The 13,692-nt window shown below is 37.5% G+C and overlaps 3 protein-coding genes across 4 annotated transcripts; all 3 read left to right on the top strand.

The window, feature by feature from the left end:
• Positions 1-133: 133 nt before the first annotated feature.
• On the top strand, positions 134-4,242 carry LOC119999981 (enoyl-CoA hydratase 2, peroxisomal). Its single transcript, XM_038847835.1, has 11 exons — positions 134-307; positions 466-488; positions 588-693; positions 878-948; positions 1,093-1,165; positions 2,223-2,262; positions 2,577-2,649; positions 2,741-2,891; positions 3,344-3,414; positions 3,660-3,833; positions 3,921-4,242. Exons 1-11 carry the CDS (start codon positions 251-253, stop codon positions 4,006-4,008), a joined length of 927 nt encoding a protein of 308 aa, XP_038703763.1. The 5' UTR covers positions 134-250; the 3' UTR covers positions 4,009-4,242.
• A 706-nt stretch (positions 4,243-4,948) lies between these two features.
• Positions 4,949-11,233, top strand: LOC119999308 (tRNA pseudouridine synthase Pus10). Of its 2 annotated transcripts, XM_038846808.1 has the most exons (16): positions 4,949-5,188; positions 5,678-6,060; positions 6,301-6,421; positions 6,693-6,798; positions 6,914-7,011; positions 7,632-7,703; positions 7,860-7,928; positions 8,056-8,136; positions 8,211-8,330; positions 8,421-8,495; positions 8,613-8,693; positions 9,242-9,315; positions 9,404-9,464; positions 10,059-10,114; positions 10,391-10,538; positions 10,867-11,233. In XM_038846808.1, exons 1-15 carry the CDS (start codon positions 5,060-5,062, stop codon positions 10,509-10,511), a joined length of 1,647 nt encoding a protein of 548 aa, XP_038702736.1. In that variant the 5' UTR covers positions 4,949-5,059; the 3' UTR covers positions 10,512-10,538; positions 10,867-11,233. The 2 variants fall into 2 exon arrangements, with proteins under 2 accessions (XP_038702736.1, XP_038702737.1); XM_038846809.1 differs by lacking the exon at positions 10,391-10,538.
• Positions 11,234-11,391: 158 nt separating this feature from the next.
• LOC120000759 (F-box protein SKIP23-like) lies at positions 11,392-13,514 on the top strand. Its single transcript, XM_038848875.1, has one exon. The coding sequence runs from the start codon at positions 12,567-12,569 to the stop codon at positions 13,512-13,514; it is 948 nt and encodes a 315-aa protein (XP_038704803.1). The 5' UTR covers positions 11,392-12,566.
• Positions 13,515-13,692: the final 178 nt, after the last annotated feature.

Genomic DNA, 13,692 nt, shown 5'->3' with positions numbered 1-13,692 from the left:
TTAATTGAATTCTCAAGAGTCAAGAGTGCGAAGTTGGATCGTACTGGGCCTTGAAGTGGGTGAGGCATTCTGTTGGCTTAATGGATTGTCTCCATTGGCCCAAGAGTTCCCGGACCAGTTGTCAATGCCGTCATCGATTTGCGGTATGTTTCTTCCCTTGCTAATGATGTCAAGCCCTTTGACATCCTTTCTTCTGCTCGGATTCAGTATTCTACGGTATCACTGGTAAGGTTCTTTGCTGAGATCAATCATGACGGATAACTCTGAGTTCAATCCTGAGCTCGTCCTCGCTCATAAATTTCCAGAGGTAGTTTCTGCTTTCATTTCGTTGCTTAGTTCTTTGTCCTGTTTTTTATCGCACAAAGCGCCATTACTATCTTTGAAATCGTAAAACTGATGTCGATCAAGTGGATTTGTATTAATTCTTCTCGTTTTGTTGATCTTACATGTGTGGTTGAACTATAGAGAGCCTTCGCCTATACTGAAAGGTAGAGTTGTCATTCACTACCCTTGAATTACAGTATTCATTCTTGTCTTCTGCTGTTCTTTTTTGATATTTTCCTTTCTGATGTTTGTTTTATGAATAGAGATGTAGCGCTCTATGCTTTGGGTGTTGGAGCTTGTGCCCGTAATGCTGTGGATGCTGATGAACTTAAATACGTTTACCATGAAAATGGCCAGAATTCTATCCAGGTATCTGAACTGATTTTAAATCACAAGAACCTTGAATTATCATTGAAGAGTATTACGCTGATGTAGAAACAGTGGTGATGACTTGTGGTTTTTATTATAAATGGAATTGGAAGCAAGGAAAAATGAATTTATTGAATTCTACATACAAACATCAATATTTTCATGTGGTGTATCTGTTTTGTAGGTCTTGCCAACATTTGCTGCTCTTTTCTCTCTTGAATCAATCCCAGATGGCATAAGTCTTCCAGGGATTCAGTAAGCACTGAACCTTTCTGATAGCTGGAAATGCTTCTCCCAATATTTAACTTCAAGATGCTTGTTTAAGTTGCCTCCTAATTTTTCTTTATGTCGAAGGACAAAACTAACTAGCGTTTCTTGTTTTTTTTCCCCTACTGCCAGATATGATCCACATCTTCTGTTGCATGGGCAGCAATACATAGAAGTATACAAGGCCTTTCCCTCATGCGCTTCTGTAAGGCTTCTGATGTGATGTCTGAAAACATTTTACTTCGATATCGATTACTTTATATATGTAGATATGCATTGGGCATTATGAGACTGGTCTTTTTTTCTTGTGGTAATCAGCCCCATATTTGATGAATAAAATGGGTAGAAACTATTTAGTGTCTTGAAACAATTAGGAGCAGGCTGGTTCCTGTACGTTATTGGGCATAGTCTTGTAACTATGATGTTGGAAAATTCTCGACATGTCTCATTTTTAGCCTTTCCTTACTACATGGAAACATTTATTCTATGATTTATGTGGAATAAGAATTTCGAGCTAGGATTGGCATATTTTACTAGTAAAGCTGAGTAAATCTGAACTTGATGTGTGGGATGTACTTTTCTTGTGTGTTGGTCAATTTGAATCTCCCACATCTCCAAGTGATAGTTGCAGGGGTGCAACCTAAAGGTCACAAGTTCAATTCCTGGAAACAGTCTCTACACATATTATGTGGGGGTACAGTTTGTCTACATCTTGTTTCTCCCTGACACCGCCCACTGTGGAATCCTTGTGCACCGGTGTTGTTTACCTTTCTTTCTTCTTCTTCTTTTTTTTTTCACCCTTTTACATCTTCAAGTGATCTGGCAAACTGGTTTCTCTTTGATGCAATTAACCCAATATACACATCCTTGATCTATCGTTTGCTTGTGCACGGTATGTTTTATACTGAGGGCATGAAGGTTGAAAGGACATGGTAATATCGTTGTTTGGGGACATGAACCATTCTGCTCCGTGTGAGGCATTGCTTTCTACTAGCCTGCTGAATGGTATGAATTGTTGAGTCTAGTCTCAGGCACTTTGTGCAACCAGTGATTTTAAATTTGGTGAAAAAGGCTTCTTCTGTTTCTTCTAAGACTAAAACAGAATGTAATTGTGGTGACGAGTGTATTTGGTTGATAGTTTCTCTTGTTCTTTCCATTGCCTGCTGAACCATTTAGTTTATCTTTATTCTTTAGTTTGTTAAAATGAAGGTATATTTTTAACTTTCTATAAGCAACATTAATAACTTATATTGTTGATGCAGTTAGATAACAAAGTCAGTCTTGCAGGATTGCATGATAAAGGTTTGTATTCATCACAGAAACATCATCAATTATACTACTAGCAGTTCCATACATAGACCTGTGATAGAGAAGTTAAGGTGCTTGCTGATGGTTTACCCCATCTGTTCTAGCCCTTTTAACCTTGTAAAATACATGAAAGCATTTTATCCTCGCTAGTGACGAAGTAGGAAACTTTTGAAATCTAAAACTAAAATTTATATTGCAAAAGCATAGATCATATTGTTTTTGGCGGCCTTGTTTTTCTCCTCTAATGGTGAATTCTATTATAAGCAATAAACCTTAAGATTTCTATATTTATTCATTTGTACTTCCAGGCAAAGCTGCTATTCTTGAGATTGAAACTAAAAGTTACGAGCGAGAATCTGGTGAACTATTATGCATGAACCGGTAAGTGATTATAAATATGATTCCGTCCAAAGGTAATGTGGTTTTGAGTTTTGACAGTACTAGGATTTTTTCTGCACTCTGAACTCTACAGGACAACTGTCTATCTTCGCGGTGCTGGTGGCTTTTCAAAAGCATCCAAGCCCTTTTCCTACGTGAACTACGCATCCAACCAGGTCCCAGCTGTGAAAATTCCAAAATCTCCTCCTTTCGCATTATACGAGGACTGTACTCAGGCATCTCAGGCATGTAACATTGATCTGATTAACGCAACAACTGAGATCGGTTAAAGATTGATTATTTGATTTGACCATTGTGTGCCTGTGTTCATCTGCTGGAGATAGAGAGATAGGCTTAATGGTTGTTCCTTTTGTGGGTTTTTGCTGAGTTTCTATTCTTAGTGTAGTGTTTTGAGTAGCTACTTGTGACCAGTCAACTTCATTACTGTTTGACAGATGTTACATGGAAAATGGCAATGCTAGTTTTCATGACAAAATTCAAGCATTATCTCACTCTGTAATACACTAGTACTTTTCAAAACACAAACAAGATGAACTTTTAATTAATTCTATATCTTCAGTTCAAATTGCTTTGCCCTTTGTTGATGCTTTTATTGCCAGATTCTATTCTTCTAAGAGGAACCCACGCAACTATGACTGTCCAGCAATTCAGTCTAACTCTCTGTTCTCATGTGCAGGCATTGCTGTATAGACTATCTGGTGACTATAATCCTCTGCATTCAGATCCCTCGATTGCAAAAGTTGCAGGGTTCGTATACTCTTCTAAAACATATATTTGTTTTTCAGATGTCTTTGCAACTGTTATTTAATAGAATATAAGGAATCAGGCAGGTGGAAAATGTGCAAGTCAGGTAAAGGTGTTACCTATTTAACATTTGGCAAGCAGAAGCCATCTGCTTTCACAAGATTGCATTTCATTCCCTTATGTTAAATCACATGCATCCTAAATCTCCTTCTGCTGTCTGATTTATTTTCTCAATCACCATGCCATAGATTCTCTGCCCCCATATTGCATGGGTTGTGCACACTTGGATTTGCAGTCCGAGCAATCATCAAATGCATCTGTAAAGGAGACTCAAACATGGTCAAAAACATATCGGGTCGGTTCCTTCTGCATGTGTACCCTGGTGAAACTTTGATTACTGAAATGTGGCTTGATGGCCTGAGGTAGGATCACGGATTTTGCATCTTAAACTGTAGGCTAATCTTATGATGTTTGCTTGTTTTAGTAAGAGTTTATGATCAAATTTGCAGGGTCATTTATCAGACAAAGGTGAAGGAAAGAAACCGATCTGTGCTATCTGGCTTTGTAGGCCTCAATCGTTTAGCTTCATCTATGTAAATCAATGTTACAGTCATAGAACAAGAAATTTTCGTTGCACAAATCTCGTCGGAAGAATGTATCCAATAAAAGATGTTCAAAAACATTTCCTTATTTTCGTTGCACAAGTCTCGTCAGAAGAATGTATCCAATAAAAGATGTTCAAAAACATTTTCTTTTTCATCCATTGTATCTGCAACCTTATATAAGGAATCTAATTTCTTATTCTAATAAGAAACCTATCCATGCTATGGTCGCAGCAGTTCCCAAATTTGAGAAATTGGGTACTCCTGTTCATGTAAATAATTGACCACCTTTTTTTTGTTCCCTAACATTTTTTTTTTGGACAACAAAAATTCCAGATTATCGAGTGTTCTTAAATAATCTTCTATTTACCTATTTACTTTCTTTGATTTATTATTTTTGTTTGTAATATGGGTTTACTTTCTTTTTTAGTGCTTGATAGGAATTCTCTTGTTAAGACCCCATGAACCGATTGAAACCCCAGATTCATACTAGAACCTATAATTCGTAAAATATTCATTTGTGAAATTTACGGATCTGAGTACTCTGAAAATTTTCAGAATGTATAATTTACATGCAATTCTCATCTAATGAATGGTTTGGAAGTTGTGTATACTACACAACATTTTTGTGTTTTCTTCACTAAATTTATTCTCCATTATTGGATGAGAATCTCTAATTGTAAACTCTAGGAAACCATCCGGAATTTACATATGTTAAGGACTGAATGTTTACCTAATGAGCTCCGGAAGTCCTAATTCAAGAAAAAGAGGCTATTTGTTATCTGTACTGTGCATCTGTACTAATTTCGTTACTATTGGTTTGAAATTTGAATAGGAATCGGTATATGATGGCCAACGGCTCTATAAAATAATGATTTCAACGGCTAGGATTAAGTGAAGGTTCAGGCTTTAAAAACCCTACCTGTGGTCCTGATGCACCTAATAGTGACCCATTCTCTCGCAAGTCACTGCTTTACAAGCCGCGTACTCCTGAAAGAGGAGGGAAAGAGTGTGCCGCCATTGGCTTCCCGAGACCTGTTTTTGAAATGTCGGGAGAGTCAGATGAAGCGCATGCTAGCAACACTTTGGAGGCTGGCGAAAAGGAGATGCAGCGGGTCAAAGACGTCGTTCGCTCGCTGCCTCTTCTGGCCGTCAAGGACTTGTTATCTGCGGGGGTTTGTGTTCTTATCATCACGGCTTTGCTTCTATCGATCTACTTGTTGATTCGAATAAAATTCATCTGGTAAAACGGTTTAGTGGTAGAATTTGTTACTTAAACGGAAATTCGAGGTCTAATTCTTATACACAGAGATCTAACTCACTTCATTTCGTCTCTCTCTTTTTTTATTCCTTCGAAATTTACCGAGGATTAGGGTTTCTTGCCATAGTTTCTGATTGTCTTAGCTATATTTCATTAGTATGACTTGTGATGCTAGGTTTAGTAGATACTGATGGTAGTATGTTGATCAGGTTATTTACAGAATTTGTAATGGCCTTGTGTCTTGAGAGTTTGCAATTGTTCTCTGTGGTCATTCTCGAATCAACATGGTCACTGTGTTGTTGGATCATCCTCGGCTGCTTCACATTGATGCAATCTTTTTATGGTGGTAGAATTCTTTAAGAATATCTGTGGAGGGGTTTTGAACTTCTTTGCTGTGTTGCAGGTTTGTGTTAGATGTGTCTTCAGGCTATTTGGGGTCCAAGGACATATATATTCTTGCTCTGCCCTCTCACTGGATATGATTTGTGGTGCTGTTGGAGAAACGGCTGATATAGAAGGACATATTGTTGGCAGTGACATTGAAACGAATGAATCAACTTATATATTTAAAGATTCCGAAGTTGAGCCAGAAATCTGTATCATTTGTTTGGGCATTCTGCAGTTCTCTTATCGTGATGAGAAAGAAGTACTGGTGAGAAGGGAGAGTGCCAAAGATTTTGTTATGTCTCTTGCTGAACTTGTGAAGCAAGAAGGTCATCAAATTGATGGAATTTCTCTTGAAGTTTCTGTACCATCAGTGATTTTGGAGAATGAGCAAGTGGCTTGGTAAGTATTTATTACCATGTGCTACCAGCTTGAATTGTCCATAACCCTGAATATATCCTGAGATTAAAATTCTGGAAGTTCATATCATTGACACATGACTGCGTTCTTCGACCTGTAAAAACTCCACCTGCATGCATGTATATATAAATAAATGTTAGTCAGCTAGTGTTATGATAATTTTACTTACTGGGAACTGGATCTCTTTCGCTTTACTCTTTTTCCCCTTGTCTATTTTTCTAGGTTGGATTTGAAAAGGAAATATGGATCTGAACCTTGGTTCCAACAATGGTTACTTTCTGAGCGTATTTCTGCAAAAGATGCTTTGAAATTTGCCATAGAAAGTCTCCTTGAGACATTATTTGTAAGTAATGTAGTTTCTCATTGTTGGTTTCATTTTTTAAATTGTCACCTCTTTTTAGTCTTTTACCCAGTCATAAGTTCTTATGAATCCTTCTGCCTGCAAACTTTGACTTATGCCTGGAACTGAATCGATAGGACTTTTTTTTGAATGTAATCAGTAGGACGTTCAAGGGGATTCATAATTAGTACTTGTATGTTGTAATTCTTTGTACATGTACACAGTATGTGGATAATTTTGCCAAATAAACCTTCATTTAATTAAAGTTCTGCAGGATGTTAAGCTGGGTTCAGGCACTTTATGCATTCGTTTGACATACATGGACTCAAAGGCATCAAATTCAGTAGAAAGGAACCAGGGTTTCAAGAGAAAAAAAACAGGCTGGTCTTACTTCCATCTTCTTCTTTTCTGGTGTTGGGGGTTAGCTGTCTTAGATCCAGCATGCTATGTTTATGATTAGCAATGACTCGATGGTTGCCATTGTTTAATGTTCAGAATTTCCTGTTGCTGAAGTTGAGGCAGAAAGTAAAAGGTGTTTAAATGGTTGGCAGGGTGATAACCTATCCAAATGCTCCAAATTTCCCCTGGAGAAGGTGATTTCTCTCTCTTCTTCCAATCTTAATTTTCCTCTTTCAGTAGAATTTGGTTCAGTTGCTTTTGCATGCATTTAAAGCCTTGTCATATGGGTAAAGTCTGCTTACATTTTGCATGTCCTTGACCTGCCCTATGAGCCTTGTGCATTTTTACAAGCAAACATATGGCCCAGTGGTAGAAATGCAGTGATGCAACCTAGAGGTCACATGTTCAATTCCTAGAAACGGCCTCTCCACATATTATGCGGGGGTAAGATTTGCATACATCTTGCATATCCCCGACCCCGCCCACTATGGGATCCTTCTTGCCTTGTTGTTTACCTTTTACTTGCAATTGGAAACTGCTACTCTTATCTGTTGATATAGGAAACAATTACTGATGTAACTAGAGATTTTTTTTTCCTTTGAAAGAGAGAAATTATTGGATTCCGAAGTAAGGAAGGTTAGAAGTGGTAAGCATTTTTTTGTAGACTGTTTTCTCCTCCAGTTGGAAGTGAGGATACCTGTTTATCTATGTTAATATTAAGCATGTGTTGGCTTATTATGCTTTGCTGTCTGTGAAATTGCATTGTTAATTTAAGAGATTTTAATTTTCGTTGTCTTTGGAACTATCTTCTCAGGTCAGTAAACCCTGCTACTTGGCACTTCTATGCCATAGGACAGCTGTTTATTTTGGTGGGCGATATCTCAAGGCAAGCTCTATCCTGTTCTTTTCTGTGTGTTTATTTTTGGTCTCTCTCTCTCTCTCTCTCTCTAAGATGGCATATTGTAAAGCAAGACTTGTACCTCAAGTAGTCAAGTTTTAGTATTTTGCAAATTGCATCTGATAATGTTATTTAGTGTTGCAGTACTCGAGAAACGTGAGTCAAACACGTTGGATCATTGATGATGAGAGAATGGGAGAAGCATCTGTTGAGGTACTACTATTAATGCTTATTGTTTAAAATATGGTTGAGCTATTTCAGGAGGAAATTATTTTATGGACTGTGGCTGCTCTCAGAAAATACCAGCCAAAAAACTGACATCTAACTTGTATACCCACAGGAGATAATAGGTGGCAGCATTCTTCCAATGTGTCAGGGTGATAATTACAAGTTTCATGCAGCCGGTAGAGAGGATATCGATGTAATAGAATTAGCTTTCTTCGTTATGTTTTAGTTCAAGGATGTAGTTCTTTCCCATGAACATATGCTTTACAGGTTCGAATGCTAGGCTCAGGTCGGCCTTTTCTTGTTGAGATGCAAAATGCACGCCAAATTCCATCGGAGGAGTCTGTGAAAGAAATAGAAACAAAGATAAATCAATTGGAACCTAAATTTGTGAGTTCAATGTTGACAATGAGGTGTTGGTATTTTCATTTCTGTACTGAATGATTTTGATAAACTCCAAGATACACATTTTGTGTGCAGGTTGGAGTGAGAAACCTTAAGATGGTCGACAGTCATAGTTGGACCCTCATGCGTGAAGGAGAAGCGGAAAAGCAGGTTCTCTTTCCTTTCTTTTCACTTGTATTTTTACATAGCCATTAATCCATTTATACTGCCTGACATTGTTAAATGCATTGAAGATGGATTATACCTAATGTGATGTATTGTATTCAGAAACAATATGCTGCCCTGGTGTGGACTTCTCGCTCACTTGAGGATGAAGATTTACTCTCTATATCTTCAGTGAAGGACTTAGTGAGTTCTTCTCTAAGATTTACATGTTAATTTTTCCTTCCTAAGTCAAATTGGCTGGTTGTTTCAGTAACGTGTGTCATTTCATCATCTTGTAAAGTTTTGGGGTTGCTTATGGTTTGGAAAACTATTTAGCAGCATTTTGCTGTGGCTCCGGAATTGGTTTTGAAGTGGCAAAAGCCTATTGGAACTATTGAAGGGATAAAAATTCTAAACCCACCTACATTTGTCCAAGCCTTATACACAGATATATATATAAAAGAACAATGAAATTCTGTTTTCCAATACAAAATGAGAACATGGACAGCTAGGTCCAACCATTTTCAATAATTTTGAAAAATTCTTTCATGGTACTCTGGTTTTCGCATACGCTAACTTTTGTTTGAAGCTGATCCAGCATTTACTTATCATTTTCCTGGATTGTTTGTGAACTGCATAGGAATATAGGATTAAATTTTGGAAGTCGAGTTGATTTGTAATCCATTTATTTGCTGGGTTAGAATTCTACTGATCTTGAGTTTCAATCATTTGGTGCATTTGTTCTTGTGAAGCAAATTTTGCAGAGGACCCCCATAAGGGTGCTTCACCGCCGAAGTCCATTGGAACGTGAAAAGATTATACATTGGTTGGAGTATTTCTGTTTACATGACATGTTTTTTTTTCAACTCTTATTACAATGTTCAGAGTGCCTTAACATTTATTTTCCACTTTAGGATAAAAATTGAGAGAATGGCCGGAAGTTCTCAATATTTCCTTTTGCATCTTTGTACCCAGGTATTTTATTTTTTTAAAAAGGATAACACATATCGAGATGCTTCCACTTATTTGTTCAATAACATTGCTGTCTACTTTTGCTGGAAACCTATAAACTACATATGGTCTACTTTGGCAAGTGTCTATTTACCGATATCCTTAAATTAAATAAGCACCAGACTAGACTTTGATTGTGGTCGAAGCTGTTAAATGATTCTGTGTTTTGACTAAAGACACAAACATTTCTATACTAAATTCATGCTTTCTGCATTCTGTGAAATTGCTGATCTGGAGAACTTGAATGCACTGAAACTTTAATGATTCGTTTGCAGGCAGTTTTAAGTAAAATAATGATGATAGTGTTTCTTTAAAACATGAGTGGTGGTTGGGCCGTATAAACAGAAGACTGTGAGAGGAAAAAAATACTGACTAATTTATTTCCTTTCTATAAACCTAACTTTTTCCCCTCAACCAAAAAAAAAGAGACTATTTTTCTTTATCCTATGGAACTGGCATGAATAATGGGATCTTGCTTTACTGCTTTCGAGTTTTATGGAAGAGTGTTGCAAGTTTGTTGGAAAATGATGAATTCTTATGATGATATACACAATGCAGGCTGGGACATATATCAAGGAATTTGTTCATGGGGATCTCGGTCGTACCCATCCCAGGTTTGAAAAAAAAAAAAAAAACTCTATTTATTATCCTTCTCATCTATTGTGGCAGATGGTAGAGAGCTTCCACCATGATGAAGCACCTTTTGTTCCTTTCCTGTTTGTATTGGTCATGAAAAATTTTCAGTTAATTTGCATGGCTTGACTGTCATATTGAATTGTGATGGCACAGTATCTCACCTTATTTAAACACTGCTTGTGCTTTTGATTTTGGGTTTTGATATGGCATTATTGATGTTGTAATTCTTTTTTACAACCCACCTCCAATTGCAGTCTCTTATGGCTCCTCATATTCATACAACTGTATGTCGCCTGCAAGTCATGTATAAGGGCCATTGATACCCCTCCAACTTGTTGCTTTGAGTTGGGGGTTATGTTATTCCTTTCGGCATAAAGGGGCGAGCAATATTGTTATAAAAGGGTGCGGAATTCATTAATACATATTTTGCTTGTTTCCTTACTAAAAGCATTGTGTTTTGTTTTTCTCATTGTTGGTACCTCTCATGACCACACCTACTATCCTTGGTTTACATTGGTGGTGACATCACAAACAATAGTATCATAATTACTTTCAGAAGAGGTATATAAATAGATCAATGCATCAATTGGCTTTCCCATCATATTCATGACCCACACTTGCATAGTAAAAGCATATAATTATCAGTTATCTCGTATTAAACCACTAAATCATGTTTTAAGACTTACGATAATATCACTAGTTAACGTGCATGCTCTTTTTTGGTTGGCAGTATTGGTTCGATTCTTGGATGCAGAGCAGAGATTCTGCAACTTGATGTTACAGAAGTGAAAATGGACTGTTTTCTGGATGAGTAAACGAGGTTATCTGGTATACCCAATTTACTGGATTTTTCTGAGATGTTACTTTTGCCCTTTTTTTATCATGCATGGAGTTGCTTCAGAATTGCTTAGGGAAAGCAGAACAGCATAGTATGTCCAATGCATGAAGACCCTTTAATTCCTTATTAGATTGCAAATATGTCCACGGATAAATGAACGAAGTGGCTGGCTGCTTTGTTGATCCGTGCAGACCACATACCATGACGGTATAAATGTAAGATGCAAATGGAGATATCTATAATTATCTTTAAGGACTAATGAGCTATACTTATCCGTACTAGCAAATCATGGGCCGGGCCGTCTTTAGGCTCGGCCTGGTAAAGTGCAGACTTCTGAAATTACTTTTGCTCATGGGCCGAGCTTGAGTTAAAATTTAGGCACAAAATGTTTTTACCGAACTTAGGCTTGTCTTGTTGATCTTTGAGCCCGGCTCGGTATTTTTTGCTTCAATACTCATGCAGATGTTCAGTTGAGACCTCAATTCCTCTTAGCTTATGGTTGAGTTCAATTTACACGTGACTAAGAGGATACTCTCGATACTGTTTACCGACTATGCATAGGACTGCTTAACCTGCATTGAATTTAATGTGATTAAGAGGATACTGTCGATACTGTGTACCGACTATGCATATGACTACTTAACCTGCATTGAATTTAATGAGAGGTACATGGATTAGCTTCACAAGAGTCCTCGAAGATAAATCTTCAATTAATACCCGGTTGTGAAGTAACTAACCTGCACGTAAAGGACGTTCTGCGCTTGCATTCCAGTATTGTGAAATTAAAAGTACTTTTCACCTTGCTCGAATGGTGCAGTGTAGCGAGGATGATCAAAAAACTTCTTGATCTTCTCGTTAAGCTTCTCTCTCGGATCGCAGGTCCTCTAACACCGATTCCGTCTATTCCACCTGCTTCGCCACAACTAATTCGTTTCCTCGGCGTCAGGAGGATCTTCAATCCTAAACACACACAAGACACAATTCAATCGAAACAACTGTCACATCTCAAAATCGAAAAGTTCATGGATCTCATTTCATTTAGTTACCATCTGTACGGATCGGCGACTCTAACGCTAGGATAGATATTCATCGACGACGGAGTCGTCTCACACCCTTGCCTCGCGACAGGATAATACAACGGCAAGTCTAGGCAGCACAGAGGGAGCCCGAGAGAGAGAGAGAGTCCCCTGTGGGAAGGGAACTTTGAATTTGGTACCAAAAAAAGGAGGGAGGTTTAGGAGGAGACGGTGCGTGAAGGAGCGAGCGTATGAGATCATAGTATACGCGTGCGTCCAGATAATTTTTTAAACCAAACTATGTCGTTACGGTGTCGTATGAGATCAATCGTCAACGTCTTGGAATTCCATTTTGTACTAGGATATGATAATCTTTTTTTTCCCTGATAAGATATGATAATCTTTTCTAATCCTATTAATTTTTGTATTTCTATAAAAATATAAATAACTATGATTTTTAATAATTAATCCTATATCTTCTTGGATTATGACTTAAACGAGAAGCCTTAAACAATCTCTCTATAAAATAAAGGGACAGTGTAAATTAATCGTTCATTAATCGTCACTAAACAAACGATGGACTTTCTTACATTTGCCCAGAAGCAGCTAAAGCATGCTGTCCAAAAGATTAAGACTACAATGTTGACTATTGTAGAACACCAACCTGAAGAAGAAGACCAGCTGCCATGGCTCATCCTTCCGAGCCATGATTTCAGAACAAATTCCATAACTTTCTTGGATTTCTCCGTCAATGAAGTCATCAATCTCAAATTCCCAGAGACTCAAGGGAAAATAATTTGTGGGTTTTCGATGAATTGGCTGATCATGATTGATGATGGAGCTTCAGAGATCACACTGTTCAGTCCCATCACTAGAGATCAGATCCGACTCCCACCGATCATGTACAAATCAATGAAACAAGAGTTTGTTCACAAAGCCATACTATCGTCGTCTCCTGATAACTCTCTTACTGACTACATTGTGATGGTAATCTATGGAGAATCAAAACAACTAGCTTACTACAATGCTAGTATTAAAACATGGACATTACTTGAAGAAGCCGGGTCTTATTACGATGATATAATCTGTTTTGAAGACGGGCTTTACGCGGTTGATGAGTACGGAAAACTGGTGATTTTCAACCCTAATCGTTGTTCTAAGATCACAGTAATATTGAATCCATCATTGTTTCAAGGACAGAAGCTATATCTTGTGGACTTAGAAGGGGACTTGGGTTTGGTTATAAGGTACATAAGTGATGAACCTAACATAGGTTGTGGAACATATAAATTTACAGTTCACATTCAAGATCAAGGGAAGTGGGTGGAGATTAAAAACTTGGATGAGTGTGCAGCTTTAGTTGGGTACAATCAGTCCATAGTTCTATGTAGTGAGAGATTGAAAGGATTGAAGAGTGATTGCATTTACTTCACGGATTACTATTTGGATGAGAAGATCAAGGGTGGCAGCCAAGAAATTTGCGTCTTTAGCTTGGAAAATTGTAGTTTCCAGTCGTTGAGATAAACTTTCTTGTAAATATGTTTGGTATGTAAGAGTACTCGCATCAGAATCGCATCATTAAGTTATGTTGGGATGAGTTAATTTTAAAATAATATCACTTTGATCCATTCCAAAAACTCTTGTGCATTCATGAGGCAGTGCCTCGGGAAATTTTTTATGACTATTTGCATGATGAAAAAAA

Source organism: Tripterygium wilfordii, chromosome 6, assembly GCF_013401445.1.
Source record: "Tripterygium wilfordii isolate XIE 37 chromosome 6, ASM1340144v1, whole genome shotgun sequence".
In the NCBI taxonomy this organism is placed as follows: domain Eukaryota; kingdom Viridiplantae; phylum Streptophyta; class Magnoliopsida; order Celastrales; family Celastraceae; genus Tripterygium; species Tripterygium wilfordii.
This window is presented reverse-complemented; position numbering and strand designations above follow the sequence as displayed.